The sequence below is a fragment of the Podarcis muralis genome, chromosome 7, assembly GCF_964188315.1.
Source record: "Podarcis muralis chromosome 7, rPodMur119.hap1.1, whole genome shotgun sequence".
NCBI lineage: Eukaryota > Metazoa > Chordata > Lepidosauria > Squamata > Lacertidae > Podarcis > Podarcis muralis.
Genome location: NC_135661.1, coordinates 53,803,629 through 53,824,449, shown reverse-complemented (window position 1 = coordinate 53,824,449; position 20,821 = coordinate 53,803,629). Strand labels below are relative to the sequence as shown.

Sequence of the window (20,821 nt, the reverse complement as noted above, 5' to 3'; positions counted from 1 at the left end):
TATTCTGCTGCTTGACATCCACACTAGTGGATGGATCTTGCCTTAAAATAAAGGAATTTTAGGAGCGATGATACAGAAGCCATGACAGGCCATAAACTCCCACTACATCCGTTAGTCGTTCTTTTTGATCATACAGAAATAATACTCTCTAAGGAAGATCAGGAAATGGTTATTTATCTTTTAATGGCTGCTGGAATATGTATTTCACGTATAACTGGAAATAGGAGGTTACAACAAGCTTTCATTGGCTGTGAAAATGTCTGGGATTTTAGTATGATGAAGCTTACTAATTTTACTCAGACAAGAAGCAGAGTAAATTGGAAAGTTACTCAGTTGAGAGTTGAGTAAGATTTTTTGGAATTGGAAAGTATAGGAACATATATAACCCCAATGAGTTATTATGCACAATTTAGCAGCACAGAAGTTAATTAATGAAAGATAATCAATTCAATCTGTAAATTCTTTGTATTGATGACACAATATGGACAAGGCATCCTTTTGTGCTGGTGGGGGGAGGGGAGCAAGCAAGGGGTGCTAATGGACTTTCTCCATTGCCCTTTGCCCAATAAAAATCCCTGCCTTCCCCCAAACCATTAGTCCTATCCGGCATGGCTAGTGTCCAGGGATGATAAGTTGTAGTCCCAACAATACAGGGCACCACTTAAGCTACTTGTGACTTACAGAGTCACATGATCAGGGTATTAGCTAAGCCCCGCCCCCTCCTTTTGTCCCACTACTCCAGCTGAAGTTGGAGCCCTGCCTCCCTGTTGTAGTGAAATAAAAGAAGTCCACACACGAGCATCATAGTGCCTAGTGTGGCTTTGATTCATTACCAGCTCCTTCCAGCAACTAAGAAGGCAAGCCCTGGCTCTCCTAAATCCCAGGTAAATGTGCCACAATTGTGATATGTGAAGTCTCTCTTTGAGCCATGTTGCTACTTCCTATGCAGCAACACAGAAGCAAAGGGGCTGGTTTTGAGAGTGGCAAGGCAGTTGCAGCATCCAGAGGGAAGCTGCAGAGCCCCCTCCCCACATATCACGGCCCCAGGATCCCGATGCAGTTGAGATCCCAAGAGGTTGAAAGTTGCCTCGACTGCCTTGCCTGTGAGCAGCTTCCAATCAAAGCTGAGCAAGAAGGTTTCCTCCCCAGAGTTCCCAAAAAGAGCCTTGCTCTCCCCCCCCCCCAGACTTGTTCCCAGGGTCACCCCCTTGCTTTGCTTTTCCCCAAGAGTTTTTGGAATCCTCCCCCTTTCTGCTTGCCAGCCACCTCCTCTGGCATATCAAAGGCTTCTATGAAGGGGCCCTTTCAGCCCGTCCACCCTGGCTTTGCCGTCGCCGGATATGCCTTGTGCGGCTGCCCTATTAATAGCCCCCCTGGCTTCGCTGGTGTTTCTCAGCCCTCCGCGGAGCTGAAAGAGCCTCTTGTGTTCCGCTCAGCATCTCCTCAGCTGTTTGCGCACTGTGTTCCCCTTCCACTCTCCCAAAGCGCCTTTTGTGCTCATTGCCTATCTGGAGAGAGTGCTCTCTATTTCCTTCGCTTTCTCCGCACACAGAGTAACTCCACATCGGCTCAGAGCTAGTTTGGGGAGGGAGAGATTGAAGCTCTGGGCTCTGCCTAACAAGGAGTGTTGGCCAACCCATAAGTAGAAGGGGAGGCTGGACAAACTTGGTGCTTAAAGCCTTTCTTTGGGAAGAGCCTCCTCTGTTTTAATTAATTAATTGATTGATTGGATTTATATCCCTCCTTTCCTCTCCAAGAAACCCAGGGCAGCAAACACATGTCTCATTTAAAATAAAGAAACAAAACAAAAGAAAACAAAACATTTTAAATCGGTTTAAAACATTGTAAAAACAACTACAATTAAAAACATCTAAAATCAGTTGCAGTTAAACTATAAAAAAAATTCTAGAAGCAGCTAAAAACATTATTCCATCCAATGATCTTAGAGTTACTTGAAACAGTATTTTGTCAGCTACTCCAGAGCCAGGGAACCACCACTGAAAAGGCCCCGTCACTATCCCAGTTACTTGCCATGCAAACTGTTTGAGGCTCAATTTCTACTGGCAGCTCTAGGTAGGCCTGGGAATGGTCTGTGTCTGAAACCCTGGAAAGCCTTGGCTGCCAGACAGTGTTCATAATGCTGCACCAGATAGACCTAGCAGTCTGATTCGGTATTGAGGCAGCTTCCTATGTTGCTCAGGCTGGGGAGAGCAGGGAGTGCAAAGTCCTTGCAGAAGCTTGGGCCAGCCATGAACAGCCCACCCGGTTTCCAAGTGCTGCTGCTAAACACAGAGGCCAGATGATGTGTAAAGAAGAGGTTGGCAGACTGCAGGGCAAGGAGCCAGCCCTGAGGTGGCCAAAGGCAGCAGGACGTCAGAGAGAGAAACTCAGGGAAAGGGAGGCCTCAGGGGGAAAGACAAGAATAAGGAGGGAAGGAAGGAAGCTGAAACAAAAACAGGGCAGGCAATATAGTTCCAAGAAAACTGAGGAAACATTGGTGCTGGCATAGAGTCTATTTGAGCTCATTTCTCTCATTCTTGAGAGAAATGCTGCCCATCCCCCACAAAAAGAAAATTGTAGGTTTTCCACCTACCCTCCCAATTTCCTGGGGGCAGGCACCTGAGAGTGATTGCTGTGATTGGTTCCTTAAGCTCTACCTCAGACAGGTGTGTGCTGTTTGGCTTGGCCTAGAAGTTTAGGGTAAGGATCCGTCTCATGCAGGCTTTTTAACATCAGTGCACGTGGATGTGTCATGGGACTCTCTCCATGCCTCTGAGCCATTTGGCACATGGAATCCCCAGGTTGCTAGCTTGGCTGTCTTGGCCTTGCAGCCAGCCTGTGCCCACAGAGCCCAGAGTATGCGCTGAAACACACAATGTGCTCCTTTGCAAGGTGGGTACGTGTAAGGGGGGGTGCGATGTCGGTAGAAGGTCAGCTGTGGTCAGCCCGTAGTCTTTCTGGACCGCTCAGGAACCCTGATAAGCTTCAGAGTCCTCCAGACCACAGGCTGACAGTGTGGGCTTTAAATCACTTGTTAATAGGGTAACTGAGGAGAGTTGTGCAAGAGGCACTGGATGTCCTCAAGATTTTAGAAGCAAACAAGATTCAGTTTTCTCAGAATTATTAGCCCAGTTGTACTTTTGACCTCTGATTACCTGAGTCTTGGCAGCATTGCAGGCTTAGGCCTAAGTGCTAATAATGCAGGTCTGGCCGTGAAGGGATGAGATGAGGCCTACTCACTTGTTGCACCCACCCAGCCCTTTGAGATGGCAAAATGGCTTGTGCTGTTACTGCATGAAGACCGCCAACCCTCTGATCTCTCTCTTTCTGTCCTTATGTTTTAGGACTACTGTCCTGGCTGCAGTGGCCTTCCTGGATGCCTTCCAGAAAGTGGCAGACATGGCCACCAACACACGAGGTACGTTGTGGGAGCTTTTTGGACTAAAAACTAGCTGACTGCAAAACCAGCCATGTCGCACAGCCAATGGCAGAGAGCAGAACAATGCCTGTGGGGAAAAAACTCACCACTAAACTGGCAGGCCCATGGCCCCTTTCTGTTTACTCAGGATCATTTACAGTGCTGCAGTTACCCCACAACATACTTTTAATCTCTCTTTATACTCACACTCAATCTAGCCCTGTGCTTGGTTTCCACCTGCAGCAGCCAAACAGGTGCCCCTGGGAAACATTCAAGAGGGACACGTTCAAACATCAGAGATGGAGCAAGAATTGCTGTGTGTGTTTCTTTCTGTTTCTGTGACATTCCCATGGGTGACCCTACTGTGGTACTAAGTTTAGTGGTTATTGCCACATCTTGTGGCAGTGAGTTCCAAAGGCTTTAAATTTTTTAGCAATAAACATGTTTTCCCGAGGAAAAATATATTAGAGGATTTGTTATGTCGCCTCCCCACTTCTGAGGAAGCATTTGAGGCAGGTCACATCGGTAATAAACAATAGTAATAAAACAGCCAAACGAGAGGGAGGTGGCAGCAGCAGATAAAATATGTGTTGCGTTCTGAACCAAGTTCCAGTCAGCATCTGGGAAACCCTGAGCTTGTGGTGCTTAGAGAGAGAGATTAATTTCATGGTGGGGTCTTACGTGGTCATTGGCAATCCCCCTGCTGATCTCTGCTAATCCAGACATGCTTGTGGGATCACCATGAGGGGAAGAGCAATCATCCTGCTTTTCTAGCAATGCTCATTCGAAGGCCCTGTGATAAATAGGGCCCTCTTTTAAGTGGCACTTCCTTCATTTCTGTGTGGGTGCTACAGTTGCAGGGGGAAATGGGCTTCTGGAGGCAGCGAGGCAGGAGCCCTTAAAAGTTACCTATAAATGAGTTCCACTGCCATCAGGCAGGCGCCATCAGTGCACCTTTTGGTTTCATTTTTGTTCAGGCAAGTGACAGTAATTCCAGACATGTAGAAGCTGTCATGTGTTTTAATCTGGTTTAGTTTATTGTTATTTATTATTTTTGAATGTTTTAAATATTTGCTTTTACGTGTTGTTGTTTTTACTGATCATTTTATTATGTTTCTAAACTGCTTTGAGATTTTATCAAGCAGTATAGAAATATTGTGAAAGAAAGAAGAGTTTCAGAGTGTGCCTCTTTTCCCTCCGTGTAGGGGTGTAGCAGGACGAAGTGACCTATTCTGGGCACCTTGTGGCATGTAGATGGCAGAGGTCTGCACCTGAGGACCAGTCTTGCTTGTGGCCCCTCAGATTGTCCTTGGATATGGGCACCACCCAAGCACAAATCAGCCAGGAAGCTCACGAGATGGTCTTGATCAAGCCCTAACCTTGAGCTGACCTGCATAACCCATTTTCACTGCCCTGAACTTCTTCAAAAAAGAGCAGAGGGAAAACACAGCTTTTTAAAAAAGTAATCTCCTCTGAGCCTTAAAAAGATATATATTCGCCCTTCACCCCTAAGGTCCAGGGTAGATTACAATTAAAAGAAGGGCCATGGCATGGTATGCCACTGTAAAAACTGGGTTATCTAAAGAAGGAGAATCAGCAGGAAGCCAGAGTTTGAAGGAATTGACTGTGCAGGTTAGTTTGTTGTTTGACAACAATTGACAGAATAATGTATGTGGGCAGCATTTGTGTTGAGCCATCAGTTACTGGGATAAATCTCTGAAAGCGAGCAGAGAATTGGGTAGGATGGAGCAGGCGATAAAGGAAAGCTGAGGAGGCTGGTACAAAATAAGGAGATGGAGGGAGGGCTGATGTATTCTGTAGAGATATAGGGAGCACCGAATGGAGCTTGGAAGGGAAGCAAAATGTAAATAACACCTTTCACCTGAAGCAGAATGAAAAAACTGGTTTAGAATGTGAGTTAATTCCAGAATAAGGCCTGAAGACACAAGAACTCACCACTTTGCTATAGCTAAGCAACCCTGGGCCTGGTCTGACCCCTGGATAGGAAACCACCTGGGAACCACAGGAATGCTCCCTTGGATTCTAAGGCCACAGAAAGGTGGGATAGAAATGTAAGAAATAAAATGTAAAACAAAAAACCAAAGAAACCTACAAAGCATTGAAAGAACCAGATGGGTCATTGGCCTGACCCAGCAGGCTCTTTATACATTCTTATGAACCGAGTTATTTCCTTTTTTCAGGAAAAGCTTGGTGTGGGAAGGGTTCTTCCTTTGAACGTGACTCTTTGTATGAGGGCAGAAGGGCTATGGAGCAGTTTCCTGACATTCTATCATGGCTGGTTCACTCCGGCTTTTAGACAAGAAGCCACAGCTTGTTATTTATAAACATCTAGGGAAGGGCTGTGATGAGGAAACAAAGGTAGACCTCCATATTTACTTGCACAGGCTTTCTGCACCTACTACTCAACCCCATGTAGAGATTTGCGTTTGCTGCTGAGATGATGTGGCGATGCCAGCGACCCATGCCAGGCCAGGAGTGTGTATGCCTAGCAAACACATGCTCATCTGTTTGGTTATAAATCATGGGAGGGAGTTTCCCCTTTAATGCAAAATGGACCACATGACATGTGGGGAAATGTCCTAAAGAAGTAGGGAAAGGGAGCGAGGTTCAAACCCACCTACCCTTGTGTGCTTACTTTTAGTTTTAGAAGTAACCCCCCTCTTCCAAACCAGTGGGCAACACATATTTAATGAACAGGTCCATGCCTGGCTTAGCCCAGCCTGCCACCTCCCCCAAGTCCACAGAATACCCTGTTCTTTAGGTCTAGGGAATTAAGGGAAGCCTTAGTGGACAGATGTGCAGGGTGATTACTAAAGGAGGGAGCCACAGGTAATAGAAAATACAGCCATGGCTGTGATTTGGAAAGGAGGTCAGGGGAGGGGAAAGGGAGTCCTTTAGGAGGAGGGGCTTCTGGGCTGCCTGGTAGCTTGGAGTGTGTGCCCTTTGGAGAATTCCACAAGAGGGGAAACTGAGGCACAGATCATGCAAATGGAAAATGAGGTAGTAAAACTTTTCATCTGCGCCATTTCAGATCACATCACAAGTGGGAAACAGTTGCATGCTTCTCAATAGTAGTAGTAGTAATTATAATTTATATTCCGTCATCTGAGCAGCTTCCAGCAAATTAAATATTAGCATGTTATTAGCATATGAGCATATAAAACTATTCCTTACCCCACCCCCAGCTTTCTATATGTGAGTCTCAGGCTGTGAATGAGAGTTGCTTTGCTCTGTAATTCCTTTTGACATCCTTGTTGCCTGCCTAGCCTGTGGGCTGCACTGCTGACTCAGACCATAGTGAATGTCCCATCTGATGCATCTGGATCTATCTTGGGAACATGGCTTCTATGCTTGAACCACATGCCTAGGACATCACCCAGTTCCATACTCTCAATTTTTCCTGCAGACTAGAACTGCCAATTCACCCATAGCTGTTTACTGAAAGAATGGCTGAATCCAATTTTTCACCATCCAGGTATTTTGTGTGGGTGGGCAGTTTCTGCCTCTGGAGGTTAGATGTCTTGGTTATGGCATGAAACTAAAAGGAACTGAATTATATAGAGTGGGACATGATAGGTAATCACCCAGAGCCTGTTGGCAGCTAGATATCATCCTTCTCTTTGGGTCTCCTTCTGTCCAGCTGTTCAGCAGAGAGCAGCTGAGAGGGAAGACTTTGATGATGTGCAAAGTGTGCAATTGTGGTTCTTTCTTCTGTAGGAAGATCAAAGCGGAGGCAGGGGTGTCTCAGGTGGTAGACTTATGTTCCGTACAAATATGCAAAAAGTCATTCATGCATTTCTTTAATTGCGTGCATGCAGTTTTGAGGTTGCCATTGCAATTTGAAGTTTGAGACTTTGAATAGTTGTAAGGCAGACTTGCAGCTCAGCTGTTATTTGCATTCTTCTGCTGCTATGATTGAATTTATTTTGCCTTTTGCGCATTCAGGACAGAAAGGGACTTTGAGAGCTTTTTTACGAAGTAAAGAAAACATCTAGGGAGAAAATAGAAGGTGAAACAATTTTAAATACACCCCTTTGCTTGTAGCGTTTGCTCATTAACTCACAATGCCTTGCCCTGCTCACTGTGTTAGGCCACTCGTGAAAGCACTTTCATGGCGACAGCTTTTTTGATCCTAAAGGCGGCAGATATGTTCAGGATTGAATGCCTGGTGCATGTGCTTGTACCACTTGGCTGTCCTTAATCAAGGCTGGCTTCATTGCCCCAAGTTTCCTGGAGTAAACAAGCAACTAGTCCATGGGAAGGAAGCCATTGTGCCCACAAGCCTGCATCATCTTGGTATTCTAAAGCTGTCTAATGCTTCGACGTGGCAGGAAATTTGCCAAGGAAATTTACATGCAAAGATAAAATGGTCAACAATGCAATAAAGCAGTCTGTGGCTCAAGAGTGACTTTTACTAGCACTGTGGGCTTGTCTGGAAAAATAATTTTGCCACATTTCCTCATGACTTAGTAATATCTAGGGCAATGTTATATGTGGGGCTGCCAATAAAAAGTGTTGAGAAACTTCAGTGCAGTAGATTCAAAGTGTGGTAGACACATATGGACTAGGATCTGCTGTGCTGATAATATTTGACCAGTGGTTGAAAGATGTTCACTGGCTTCTCCAGTTCTCTACCAGGCTCAGCTCATGTTGTTTGTTTGTTTTCTACCTATAATGCCCCAAGTGGCTTGGAATCATGGCTTTTGAAGGGCTGTCTATCCTAGCCTTCCCCAACTTGGTGCCCTCTAACATATTTGGAGACAGGGCTGGACAACTCCCATATGAACTTGCCTGTATATGGAGTTGCTAAGCTCTCGGTAACACACACACACACACACACACACACACACACACACACTACACTACACTACACCAGTGTTTCCCAACCTTGTGCCTCCAGCTGTTTTTGGCCTACAATTCCCATCATCCCTTGCCACTGGTCTTGCTAGTCAGGGATGATGGGAGTTGTAGGCCAAAAACATCTGGAGGCACAAGGTTGGGAAACACTGCACTACACTACACTCCCATTGCAGGGTAGTGATAGGACCTTTGCTGCAGTGGGGGATCATGCACTGCCCAGTTTTTTCTCCTTCAGTGCCAAGTGAAAGCTGCCCTATTATTCTAGTGGGACACCATTAAGGACAGGTTTTTGGCTTTAACTGGTTATTAGTGCTGGTTATGTTTTGCTTTTAGTTGTGTTTGTGGACTCATTTGCTTATGACTGTGTTTTATGGCTTTTATAATGTCAACCACTCTGGGGTGCACAAATGAAGGAAATGAAGCTATTTGCTTGTTGCATTTTAGCCTGTTTTTTAGTTCGTATTTTGTCCTCGGTGCTATTTCAACAGATGTGTATAAGCTCCCTTGGAAAGGCAAGGTATAAATAATTGCAAACATAAGGTGTCCTGGAGCTGGAAGTGATCACAATATTATTCAGCTCACAATTCAAAGGAAGGCGAAAACACTGAAGTGCAAAACAATCACAGGCAGGGGAGGCACCTTCCCACCAAGGGATGTGGGAAGGGAGCAGGCTGTTCTTCAGGTACCAGCTTCTAAGCAGAGCAAGACTTTACATGTCAGCACCAGTGCACTAAATGGTCTCAGAAACACACCACAGCTACTGAAGCTCCAAGCTTCCAGCCCCAGTAAGTAGCTGAATTTGAGCTCAGTAATTGAAGGAGAGAAAAGAATCAACTTGGCCCAGCCTTCCCATCCTGACACTGACAACTTTTGAATGCATTGACTCCCCCCACCCCACCCCATTTTAAATTTTCTTGTCTGTCTTTCCTCTTTAATGTTTCGCTGTTGTCCAAGAAGGTTGATGGGTGGGTGAGTAGGAGGTGCTGCATCATTTTAACTTTTGTGTTTATGGCAACAAAATTCCCCAGGCGGTCTCTGAAAAGAGACAGAAGGACCTCTAGGACTGCACGGTTTTATCCACTGAGTTGTTAGTGGGGTAGTGGAAGAGGACAAGGGAAACTGGGGGGTTGCTCTGATTGCACATGTGTGGACATTGCTCGGGGGGGGGGGAGTGTTGCTAGTGAAGTTGCCAAGTGCGATTCAGAATGTGAACCACAAGATCTCAACGTTTGCAGAAAACGCAGGGAGATTTTTTTCTGAAAGAGATACTAAGGATGTATTTTGTGTCAGGTGATTACAGCCATAGGGTTGGGGGCTGGGGGTAAAATGTCTTGGCCAAGAGGGAGCAACTCTAAGAGGAAGCAGCACTCCTGGTCAGAACCGGGAAAGGGGGAACAGGAGGAAATGATTTCTCCCTGTCAATGGCTGTGATCTGCAGCAGAAGCCCCGTTCAGCAAGCTAAGGAAACAAGCAAAGGAAGTGAGTCATCCTCCTCTGTCTATTGCTGCAGCTGCACAGCGGTGGCTCTGGAGCCAGGATGACCCCTGCCCCCAGTAAGAAGAGGTGTGTGAAGTGCACCACTGTTGTGGAGGTAGTGCTGGTGTCCTTCCATCCTCCATGGTTGGGAGAAAATTCCAAAAAGCAACAGAGGGTCAATCACAACAATGTCACCTTCTGATGCTCCAACACTTAAGAGTGTTGCTCTGGAAGGTCAGGCTCAATAGACTGCAGGACCAGAACCATAAGCACAAGCAGACTTGCGGAGAATTAGCTGGCCTCATCTGAGGTCAAGAAGGAAATGGTCTTGGGCTCTTGGAATGTACGAGAGAGATGACCAAAGCGCAGTGATCATGCTTAGCATTGAGCAAGGCCACTTGGCAAATCATTGCCTAGTAATCCAAGACTAGTAAAAGGAACTGGGTCACTGGTAGGACACCTGGCCCTCACAGCTACCCTACCTTTAAGAGCACCTTTTTGATCAAAAGTTTAAAATTGATTAATCTCTGATTAAAAACTTTGCAGCTCATCCCATTCCTCCCCCCCCCCCCCCAGTGATAGCTGACAGGTCAGGTCAACTCATTGACTGAATGAGCATCAGGTGCCTCACCCAGAGCTGGATGAAAGATGTCTTTCCAAGCAGTGTGGTGGCTGGCCTGCTTTAAAGGGCTGTTTTAAGGAGTAGGGTTAGAGAATGCATGTCAAGTGCTCTGGGGCAGCCTCCAAAGATCCCTTCCTGAAGGCTGTGTCTTGGAGACTCCCTGCAACTTTTGCCACTTCCTGGCCAGCTCAGGCTGGCCAGCAGAAGGTGAACTGTTTTGCAATGCCTTATATTCTGCTTTGAAGAGGGGCAAATTTCTCTCTGCAGCTCGCACAGTGCTGCATACTGGTGTGCGTGCAGATCCCTCATTAACCTGGATTCATCATGCCGGCTGAGTTGATCATGGTCTGTTGCATCCACTCTTAACTTCCTCCCTCCCAGTACCTTTGAGGGGTGGATCTGCCATTCCCAGGTGACACTGGGTTCCTCTGACGTGTGATTTCTGTGCATTCGTCTTTCCTGGCACAATTGCGTGTCTTTGCCTCATTAATCTTTCACAGTCATTCTGCTTCGGTGTTGTGGGAGTACGCAATGTGTTCTTCCTAGGAAGTGCTTAAAAGGCAGGATTGAGAGGCAGACATCCTTCGGGGGCACTTTTTATGTATATCTCAAGGAAAACAGAAGGTAGTCTAGATCCTGGAGCCACCTTTGCCAAGATGGTGCCATTCACGTTTTGGGAAGTAACTCCCAACAGCCCCATTCAGCACAGGTATTGTAGCCCAAAGCATATGAGGAGCAACAGATTGGAGAAGGCTCTTCTAGAGCAGCAATTCTTATTCTTCTTTGGCGATCACTCGTAGCCAAGTAAGATTGTCTTCCATGACCATGGTCTTAACAGTGAGTCCGTAAGTGACTGTGGAGGCCAATTCTGGATCCACATGTCCTTCCACAGTGGGGACGTAGGTTTCTGGGTGGGAGTTGATCATGGTGAGGATTTGTCAAAGCTGCCTTCCTCTTAGCTCGTTTCTCCCTTTCGTCCTGAGTTTGTGCTTCTTTAAGGTCAATGACACCTTTAGTAGAGGCTGTTCTCCAACTGGAGCACTCACAGCAATTACGGCACGTGTGACCAGGAACAAGTTGAAATGGAAATGAGCAGAAAGAGACAGAAATCACCTCTGGCTGTTAGTTTCTGGTGCTATCAAGGGCATTTAGCTGTGACCTACAGGGTGCCATCTCATCTTGTGTAAAGGCCTCTACAAATGCATGTTCATGGTCATTTCAATGAGGCTTGCACTAGATAACTTCTCATTGGATTGGGCTCCCATGTGAATTAGTGTATGTGGGCATTTTCCTCTCCCTCAAACAGCAGAATGCCCCATAATCCATGTTTGTGAGGGATGCAGTTTGGTGGGCGGTTCCTATGAAAGACTGTTCCATCCATTCATATCCTCATGTTCAAGGCGCAGAGAGAGAGGGGGGTCAGTGTCAGTGTGGTTATTGCTACCCCCAATGGACAAAATCTGAATTGCTCTGTTCTCCATCAGGCAGGGCCCTAGACTTGGAACCAATTGTTAGCCTTTGATAGTGATAGCCTTTAACTCAAAGGATATTCTAGAGCTGGGAGGGTAAGGCAGAAAGGAGCAACCAAAATTATCAAAGGGGCTGGACTAATCAACCCCACTATGTAGAAAGGTTACAACATTACAATGCAGCTCAGACCTCATCATGGTGTATTTATGGGTGAAGTTAGGGGGTGTGCCCCAAATGCATTCCCCTCCACACACCTTCTTACATTAAAATGCATTTGTTTCCTAATCTCCCAGTTTGGAAGGATCCTTCTGATGCTCTTTAAGTTGCAAACACAGCCTCTAGCTCCACTGTGTAAGAGGAAAAAATCCTCTCTTTTTAATGGAAACTCTTGTGAACATTTTACTAATTTGTGTAAGATAGGCTATTGCCAAGTGAGTCACTCTACCATGAATTGAATCCTGGAACAACCTTTGGCAAGGGGAAGAAGTGTTTGTGAGATGAATTGGGTGGGGGGAGTGTTACAAGCCCACTGGAGAGTCCATTTTCACCTGTGAGATCCTGGAGGGGAAGATGTTGCCCCAAAGTAATGTTTCATAAGAGCTTCTATTATTCTGACTTTTCAGTACCATGTAATGCCTGGAGATAATAGGGGCTTCTGAGGGGACTGGATAGAAACCCAGACCTGGGACAGTGTTCAGGAGATCCATTTTGCCTCAGAGAAGGTGGCGGCAGAGCAGGGATGTCCAGAGAGGAGGAACTGAGTCTCAAGTAGAGGCTGAAGAAACGGCTTGCAGGGCTCTTGTGAGAGTAACATATGATGCCTTTCTGTATGCCCCCTCAGGAGGAAAGTCAGGAGAGAGCCCTGATAGCTCTGCTTTGCTACTTCTGAAACAAGGTGCTCCTTCCTCAGACTCTCAAGACAACTTGGTTTCCCAGCCCATGTGATCTCACTCCCTCACCCAGCCCCAATGTCAGGCTTTCCTTCAGCCTGTGGCGACATCTCAATTCCTTGCCTCTCCATTTTCTTTCTCTCCGACTGAACAAGAGAGAAGGAAAGAAAAGAAATTTCGTACTTGAATTTTTCTGCAGTACCTCTTGACTGTTGTCCATTAACATGAGGGCTGGTTTTTCACCTCAGGAGCCACGAGGGACATCGGCTCCGCGCTAACCCGGATGTGTATGCGGCACCGCAGTATTGAAACCAAGCTGAGGCAGTTTACCAAGTGAGTGCCTTTCGTTAGACTCGCGTGCTTGTCATGTGTGTGGGCCAGCCCCAGGCTCCCTTTCCAAAGAAGAAGAGGGAGAGGCTCAGTGGCCTTGAAAACAGGATTGGGGAGGTGCTGAAATAGGCAAGACATGCAGAAGGAGGCTCAGGGTTTTAGAAACTCGAGCCACTTCCATACTCTAGTCCAGAGAATGAGTTATTGAGCCATTTGGATCACCTTGGCACATTTATGGGGATTTCATTGCAAACCCTTCTCCACATCCCTTGGCCCTGCTAACCCACCTCTCTCTGGGTGCCTTCCCCCCTCCTGCAGCGCCCTGATGGAGAGCCTGATTAACCCCCTGCAGGATCGGATAGAGGACTGGAAGAAGACTGCTAACCAGCTTGACAAAGATCACGCGAAAGGTAAAAGGGCAGGAGGCACCCTGGCTGCCCCATAGCCTGTGAGGCAGTGTCTGATGCTCAGAGGAAAGCAGTGGCAAGGATGTGACTGTGGGGCTTAGGGTGGGAGGAGATGAAAGCCAGGAGTTGAGTCTGGGCCCCATAGAGAGCAGTGGCCTCCCTTGTCTGCTCACGCCATGTGGGGGACCTCGGGGTCCACCCGCCAAGCTGTTTGCCTTCTGGTCACTTGGAATCAGGCCTCGTGTCTCCCGATTCCTGTCTCCTTAGAATACAAACGAGCCCGCCATGAGATAAAGAAGAAGTCCTCTGACACACTGAAGCTTCAGAAGAAAGCCCGCAAAGGTAAGATCTGCCAGGGTCTTTCTGGCCAAAGGGCAGCTCAGTTTGGCTAGTGATGTTGGCCTCCAACCCCTGAATGAAGAGGGGGGCTGGATATGCTGGACTGCCCTTGGATAAACTAAATTGCTTCTGCCTTAGCAGTGAACGTTTCCCTGCACAGGTAATGGCATGGATGGAGCAAGGACCTTGGTTTAATTCTCCAGTTAAATGCATTGCAGTGTAAGATCCTGGTTAAACTAGGGTGGAGGCCTCCTTGCGGCATAATGTCCTGGGGCCCAGAGGTTCTCCAAATCCCTTTGTGGGTTGTTTGCTTTGCAGGTGAGACAGAGCTTTGTGTTAGGCAGTGACAGAAAAGGGAATGAATTCAGCTTCCTGAATTTATTGGGGGGGGGGTGTTAAAGCAAGTTTCTGGCCCCTGTGGCTTGACAGTGTGGGTGGGCAATACTGGCTGAGGCCTCAGAAACCAGAGGAGATGGCCGAGTGAGAGGTCTGTTGATTAGGCTCACAGCATTCACCTTTGCTCAGTTCAGGAATCTTGGATTTATTTGTTTTAAGTGCAGAAGAACACACATGCCTCTCAGCTCTTGATCCTCTTCAAAGCTGTGAGGCATTTTAACCCCCAAGGAGAAAGAAGGCCCAGCTGTCTTCAGAGTTGTGGTATCAGATTCCGAAGGGAGCTTGCCTGCCTCTGGTTCGCTTGTGTGTCTGAATGGGTCTGGGTGAGAGTGGCAGTTTCTGCAGGGGGCATTGTACAGCCGGTGCTTTAAGTTTCCGCACTTTTGGTCTGCCCTCCCATCTTGTGAACACGTGATTGCCAGGGGAGGGTTGCTTTCAGAGCCTTGCTAAGTTCTTATTGCCCTAAAATCAGGCCAGTGTGTTGATCCAGGTTGTTGCTCCTTGAAGTTACCATGTGTGTATGCTGGTGCTGACTGCAAAGGGAGAGGGGGGGCCTCGGGGATAATTGCCTATCAAAGTGCCTCTCCCTCCCCTATATGCACACACTCTGTCATGGGAAGAGAACTGCGCTGGTGTTCTCAGTGTGGCGTCTCATACCATTCTCAGTCCTTCTAGGTATTGAGAGGGGTCTTCCTGGCTCCTGCAGCGGACCCTCTGAGGCCCAAACCAGATGTTGCGTGTGCACGTGGCCACCAATGACTCCTTGGGAAGACAAGGTGCAGGGTGCAAATGTCTCTGTGCCTTCCTCCTCCTGTTTGGCTGCTCCATGCAAGTTGGATTGGGGACCTGTGGCATTTGGCTTGGGTCTGGGGCATTTGCATTCTGCCTTGGGGAATCCCCACCCCACCCATGGACCTGCCACTGCCCCCCACCTGGGGGAGGTTATCAGAGTCCTGTGGCTCCCACTTTTGCTCCTTGTGCCAGTGGAGAAGACCTGACCAGACGCCGCTGTCCCCTGCTGTCATTTTATGGCGGGAGGGCAGTTGTGTACCTGGTGATGTGGCTGAGTTGGGCGGTGGTTCTGTGGGGTCCTGTTCCGGGTGAGAAGATGGCTCTATACATCAGCCTGTCTTTCACACATTCTTCTTTCTCTCTTCCTCCCTCTCTCCTTTCTCTTCCCTCCTTTCCACATCCTTCCTGTAGAGCTACTTGGTAAGTCAAACGTTGCCATCTCAGCTTCATCCAGGCATCCCTCACCCTTCCTCCACGCTCTTGGCTTCACTACCTGTAATCCTCTCCCCCCTCCCTCCCTCCACTCTGTTTCGGTTGGGCTTGAAATGAAATGAAACCTCCGGAGGCCATGCTGACGCAAGTGGTGCATTGAGGGTTGGGAGCAGCTTAAGCTGATGGGGCCGACTGAGGCTCAGCTCAGCTTTGCTGGAGGCAGAGAGGAGGTGGTCCTTACTCTGTGATGAACGCAGGAACCTGAGATGTAAGGTGCTGACAGGCCACATGGCAAGAACGGAAATACTAAGTTCAAAGTTGCTTCATTATTCTCAGTGAACCTTGCAACGACCCTGTAAGGCAGGCCAGCATCACTGCCCCCCATGTTGCAGGCGGCCAGGCTGAGGCTGAAGAAGAGCAGTTTACCTCAGGCCAAATTGGAGACTTGGGAGATTGTTCCAAAGCCATCTTATTTTGGCCTGCTGGCAAGCAAGGTCCCATGGGAAATGGGTGTGCGCCTCCCCTGCTATGCCAACCCCCTGACTAGCCCATCCACAAACTAGCTAAGCACCTGAGATGCCAAAATCCCTGGGGCTCTTGCCTTGCCTCTGTTTAGAGTAATCTCCCCCCCCCCACTCCCCATTTTGTTGGTAGAGTACAACTCCTACCCCCAACCCTTGGCCTTGCTAGCTGAGGCTTATGAGGCCTTTTAGGTCAAAATATGTGGTGTGTGCCGGGTTTATTTATCTATAGTTTGACCATTTCAACCTTGGGCCTTTCTTGGCTTGGAAAGTCAAGTCCCTACCTTTCAGCCTAAGCTCCCTTACAAGGTTGTTGTGAAGCTGTTTTCTAAAGACAGTGTTCTTTGTGTCTTAAAAGAAGCCTAGCATAGATGAAAACCCTTCGTTTGATTTGGAAGAGTTGCATTCAGGCCCCACCTTCCTGGGGCTGCAAAAAACTGGGTTATTTTACAGAATGTATTGCAGGCATAGGCAAACTCAGACCTCCAGGTGTTTTGAGACTACAACTCCCATCATCCCTAGCTAACAGGACCAGTAGTCAGGGATGATGGGAATTGCAGTCTCAAAACATCTGGAGGGCTGAGTTTGCCTCTGCCTGATGTATTGGGTTCAATCCCAGTTTAAAGGATTGGGTAGCAGCAAGCAATGTGAAGGAGGAAGAAGGGGTCCTACCCTCTCCACCTGCCTGAGACCCCGCAGAGCCACTCCTCTGGGCAGGGGTCTGCCTCAGTGCAAGGCTGCTTCATATGCCCTGTTGCCACTTTGAAAAGGGGGATATCAAAGGGCACATTCAAAGCACATACACTTTGGTTTCATCAGTTGAACACAAAATGGGAAAACAGCTTGAATTCTCACGGCTCCAGACTGGCTCAGTCTCTCACTCTGGGGCCATCTTCTCCAACCTGGTGTTTTGGACCACAACTCCCATCAGCCTCAGCCTTCTCTGGAGGAAATCCTCCTTGGTATTGCTTATGGCAGGCATGTCCAAAGTCCATTTCGGGGGCCTAATGTGGACCACCGGTCGGTTTAATCCATCCCCTGTGGCAGTTTATTTCCTGGGGTTAAAACCTAAAAAAACCCTCAACAACTTCAATCCTAAAAAAAGGTCAACAACATTGGTTGGCCCTTTGGTCAGCCCCCATGGCCCTTCACTTCCTCAAATCTGGCCCTCTTTTTAAAAAGTTTGGACACCACTGGCTTATGGGATTTGTAACCCAAAACAACTGGAGGGCACCGGCTTCAGGGAAGGCTGTTCTGGAAGGTGGCTAGGTCTCCTTCAGAGGGAGACCACAATTTCCACCTGCAGCAGAGTGCCACCATTTGTCTGGGCACTTAAGGGCCCCAGGTGCTTTCAGTTAGGGACCAAAGGCCTGGTTAAAATTGATTGGTGCAGGTTGGAATAACCATTCCTTCCCCCTTAGGCCAAAGCAAAGAGGAGGCCTTCTTGTCTTGTGCTGGGAGACACTCACAAGAGCATCCCTATGATCCCTAGTCAAAACAAAAAAAATTCCTTCCAGTAGCACCTTAAAGACCAACTAAGTTAGTTCTTGGTATGAGCTTTCGTGTGCATGCACACTTCTTCAGATACACTGAAACAGAAGTTGCCAGATCCTTCTATATAGTGAGAAGGTGGGGAGGGGTATTACTCAGAAGGGTGGTGGGAATGGGTGATTGGCAGATAGCTGTGATGGAGAGACCTGGTCTGAACAAAGACATTGGATTCTTATCTCATTATACATGACAAAGCCATTTTTCATCTTCTCACCCCTTGCTTTTTCCTGTAAGACCTATTGCAGTCGTTAAGAGTCGTCAACAGGCTCATCACAGCTATCTGCCAATCACCCATTCCCACCACCCTTCTGAGTAATACCCCTCCCCACCTTCTCACTATATAGAAGGATCTGGCAACTTCTGTTTCAGTGTATCTGAAGAAGTGTGCATGCACACGAAAGCTCATACCAAGAACTAACTTAGTTGGTCTTTAAGGTGCTACTGGAAGGAAATTTTTTTGTTTTGACTATGGCAGACCAACCTATCTGTAACTGGACCTATGATCCCTGTTAGTATCCTCACCCTCGTGAACCACAAAGGCATAAGCAACAAGACATTGTCCGTGGGCGCTTTTTAAGTTGGCTTTCATTTCAAGCCTGATCAGCACCACCACAGGGCCTCATTATTCCCATCTGGACACTCCTCTTTCTCTGGCTCTGCTGCACCGCTCCAGAATGGCTCTGGGGCAAATGCTGAGATCCACCCACCTTGGGCCCAGATCCGCCCCAGAGAGTGACAGCCTTGAGATTAGGGATGGGGGAAGAGCCACTTTAAAAAGTGGAATTGGACAGGAATGCACCCTTCAGCAACAGCTCATCAGAAGGGTGGGTTGGTGCCTTGGCTTCCATTTTCAAAAAGCCAGTTCTGGCTTTTCCCAAGCATTATTAAATTCAGCAAGCGTTATATAGGTCTTGCAGGTTCCCCCCAACTTTATAGCTCCTTTTCCCTGGGTCTTTTGGCTGCCAAGCCCAAGCATCAGGATCTCAGCCTTAGCCCTCCAATATCCTGGGGCCCACTGCCTCAACAGCTTGGCTGTTTCTTGACTTTTTCTCAGCAATCAGCCATTCTTCCAGTCTTCCCCGTTCCTCCCAACACTGGTTTTCCACCCGCCTGGCTGCTCAGACATCTTGCTTTACCTTCTTTGCATGTGGGCTGGTGGTGGTGGGAGGCAACATATCTGAGTGACAGCAGGGCTGCGGTTGCACAAGGGTGGTCTTCATTGCTGTCCATCAAGCCAAGCATTTCATGGTTGGTTCTGCACACATTGTGAATTGCTTGCTGGCACCTCTGTTTTGCATAGCCTGTGATCAATGGGTGGTTGTGAGCATGGACAGCTCCAGGGGAGCCTTGATCCTAAGGGCTCTCTTGGTGTCTGTGCTTCCAACGAGCCTTTGAAGTCCATGTGTCTGTGTCTCCCTTTGTGTGTCCTTGAGTATTTGTATGAGTAGCAATACCCACCCACCCCACCCCAGATTGCTCACAGCGCAGCCTTCCAAGCAACTGAGTCACACAAATTTCAGCACTGCTGTGAAACTAGTGTCTGAACTTGGAATGAATTTGAACTTCTGCTTTTGAATTACAGTGTTGGAATTGTGAATGGGTTTGTGTGGGAAGGAGAGAGTGATGAATCCAGCACAAACTGGGACGGAGGAGGGAAAGGCAAGGTGCATCATGGGAGCAGGGCAGCCCTCTCCGTGACTCTAGGAGTGCCAAAGGACCACTGTGCTCTGTATGTGGCTAGTGATACACAGATCCACTGCTGGGCCAACTGCTGGGACTCCTCTTGCCAGTGGGCAATTGGAAAAAGCCTGTGGGGTGAATTCAAAGAAGCAGAAAAGGATGGATCTAGACACACCTGCCCACCTTTGTAGAGTTGAAGAGCCAGAAGCCAACATGGGCTTGTTTGGGCCCAATTTTACTGCTACACCCAGAAAATGAAAATGCTGCATAGCAGGAGAAGGCCTCCCACTGCTTTGATCATGACCCCTTCAGACTTGTGTGGGCCAATGGGGCTTTCTTCTCCCTGCAACCCTATATGCGAAGGACAACCTGCATCTCATGTAACATCTATCTATCGGTAGCAGTACGATGGCTCCTCTCCCAGTCTAGAGAGTCAGGCTAGAGAGTAGAGGCTTGGCAAAGGACTTGTGTGAATCATGGAGATGGAGGGAGTGGTAACAGGAGGAGCAGGAATGGTGGAGCGATTGTGCTTTGCAGAGGTCAGGATGGGCCAGAAAGAAGGTAGGAAAGTGACTTCACAGATTGAGAGCGAGGAGGCTGCTGTTCCAGGTGCTGTAGAATGGCATAGTCAAAGGTGCAAAGGCAGAGTAGGGAGAAGAAGGCAGGGGTAAAGGAGAACTTGCTTCAGACTAAGAGGTCAAAAAGAGAAATATTTCATAGGAAGTGAAGAGGGTGGAGAGCTTGCATCCTTGGTGGGAGCCAACACAGGCGCTTAAGGAGAGGAGCAAGGTGCTCCTTGGAGTGGAGATGGGGACAGTTGTGACATCCTCCACTCCCTTTATTGCCTCATACGTCTTCATGAATTGGTAGCAGTTGGGGACTATGGGGTGAAATAAGGCATGGTTCCATCATGACATCTGCAAAGTCAAATGAAGTTAGTTGAGGGAGTAGGCAGGGGAGGGCAGTACAAAGAGATGGGGGGGCATTTTTGCAAGCAATATTGAAATAGCATGGTGGGCATTTTCAGTTATGCAGAAGATTTTCCTGAAAAACAATGAAGGTTTTGGCTTAGCCCAGTTTACAAATATAGTTATTATTGATAGATTGAGTTTAAATTACTTGTAAGCTGCTTAATATTTAAGAAAATCCAAAGCTGTATACAGAGTATTCAGTGCACAACATTCAGACTAGAAAAGACATAAATACAGTTTGTTGCTTTCCACCTTGACCAGTGATATGACATATCTGGCCAATATCACTCCTTTCGGGATGCAGACATGGACAGAAATGTCGCCAGGGCTGATGTGGGCCAGGAGCCCAGTGCCTCCTGGAGGACCAGCTACAGATATTAACAGTGGCCCTCACACTTTTATAGACCTATGCAATATATGCAGTCATGATGCTACTTGTCTGAAATCATCAATTTTATCACATGTGAACATCCATAAAAATTAAGCAAGCAAGAAACTGAGCTTCCCTCTGTCATAACAATAGGGACTGAGAGCAACAGAACCAACATCATAGTTCATCAGAATGACAAATCCTGGACAACAGCGTCAAAGACCAGTGTTTACTTCTTTTAAAAGTCATTTAACCTGCTCTTCAGGCAAAAAGGC

General features: G+C 47.6%; 1 protein-coding gene across 8 annotated transcripts in view; it reads left to right on the top strand.

Moving 5' to 3' along the window:
* MTSS2 (MTSS I-BAR domain containing 2) overlaps nt 1-20,821 on the top strand; it is a 57,627-nt gene that overhangs the window by 23,367 nt on the left and 13,439 nt on the right. For 6 of the 8 annotated variants that reach the window (XM_077931784.1, XM_028739455.2, XM_077931785.1 and 3 more), the window contains 5 exons: nt 3,345-3,418; nt 13,006-13,090; nt 13,406-13,497; nt 13,762-13,836; nt 15,433-15,441. In XM_077931784.1, the coding sequence (XP_077787910.1) occupies nt 3,345-3,418; nt 13,006-13,090; nt 13,406-13,497; nt 13,762-13,836; nt 15,433-15,441 (335 nt within the window). The remainder of the gene's footprint in view (nt 1-3,344; nt 3,419-13,005; nt 13,091-13,405; nt 13,498-13,761; nt 13,837-15,432; nt 15,442-20,821) is intronic. The other 2 variants (XM_028739454.2, XM_028739451.2) reach the window with 1 other exon arrangement.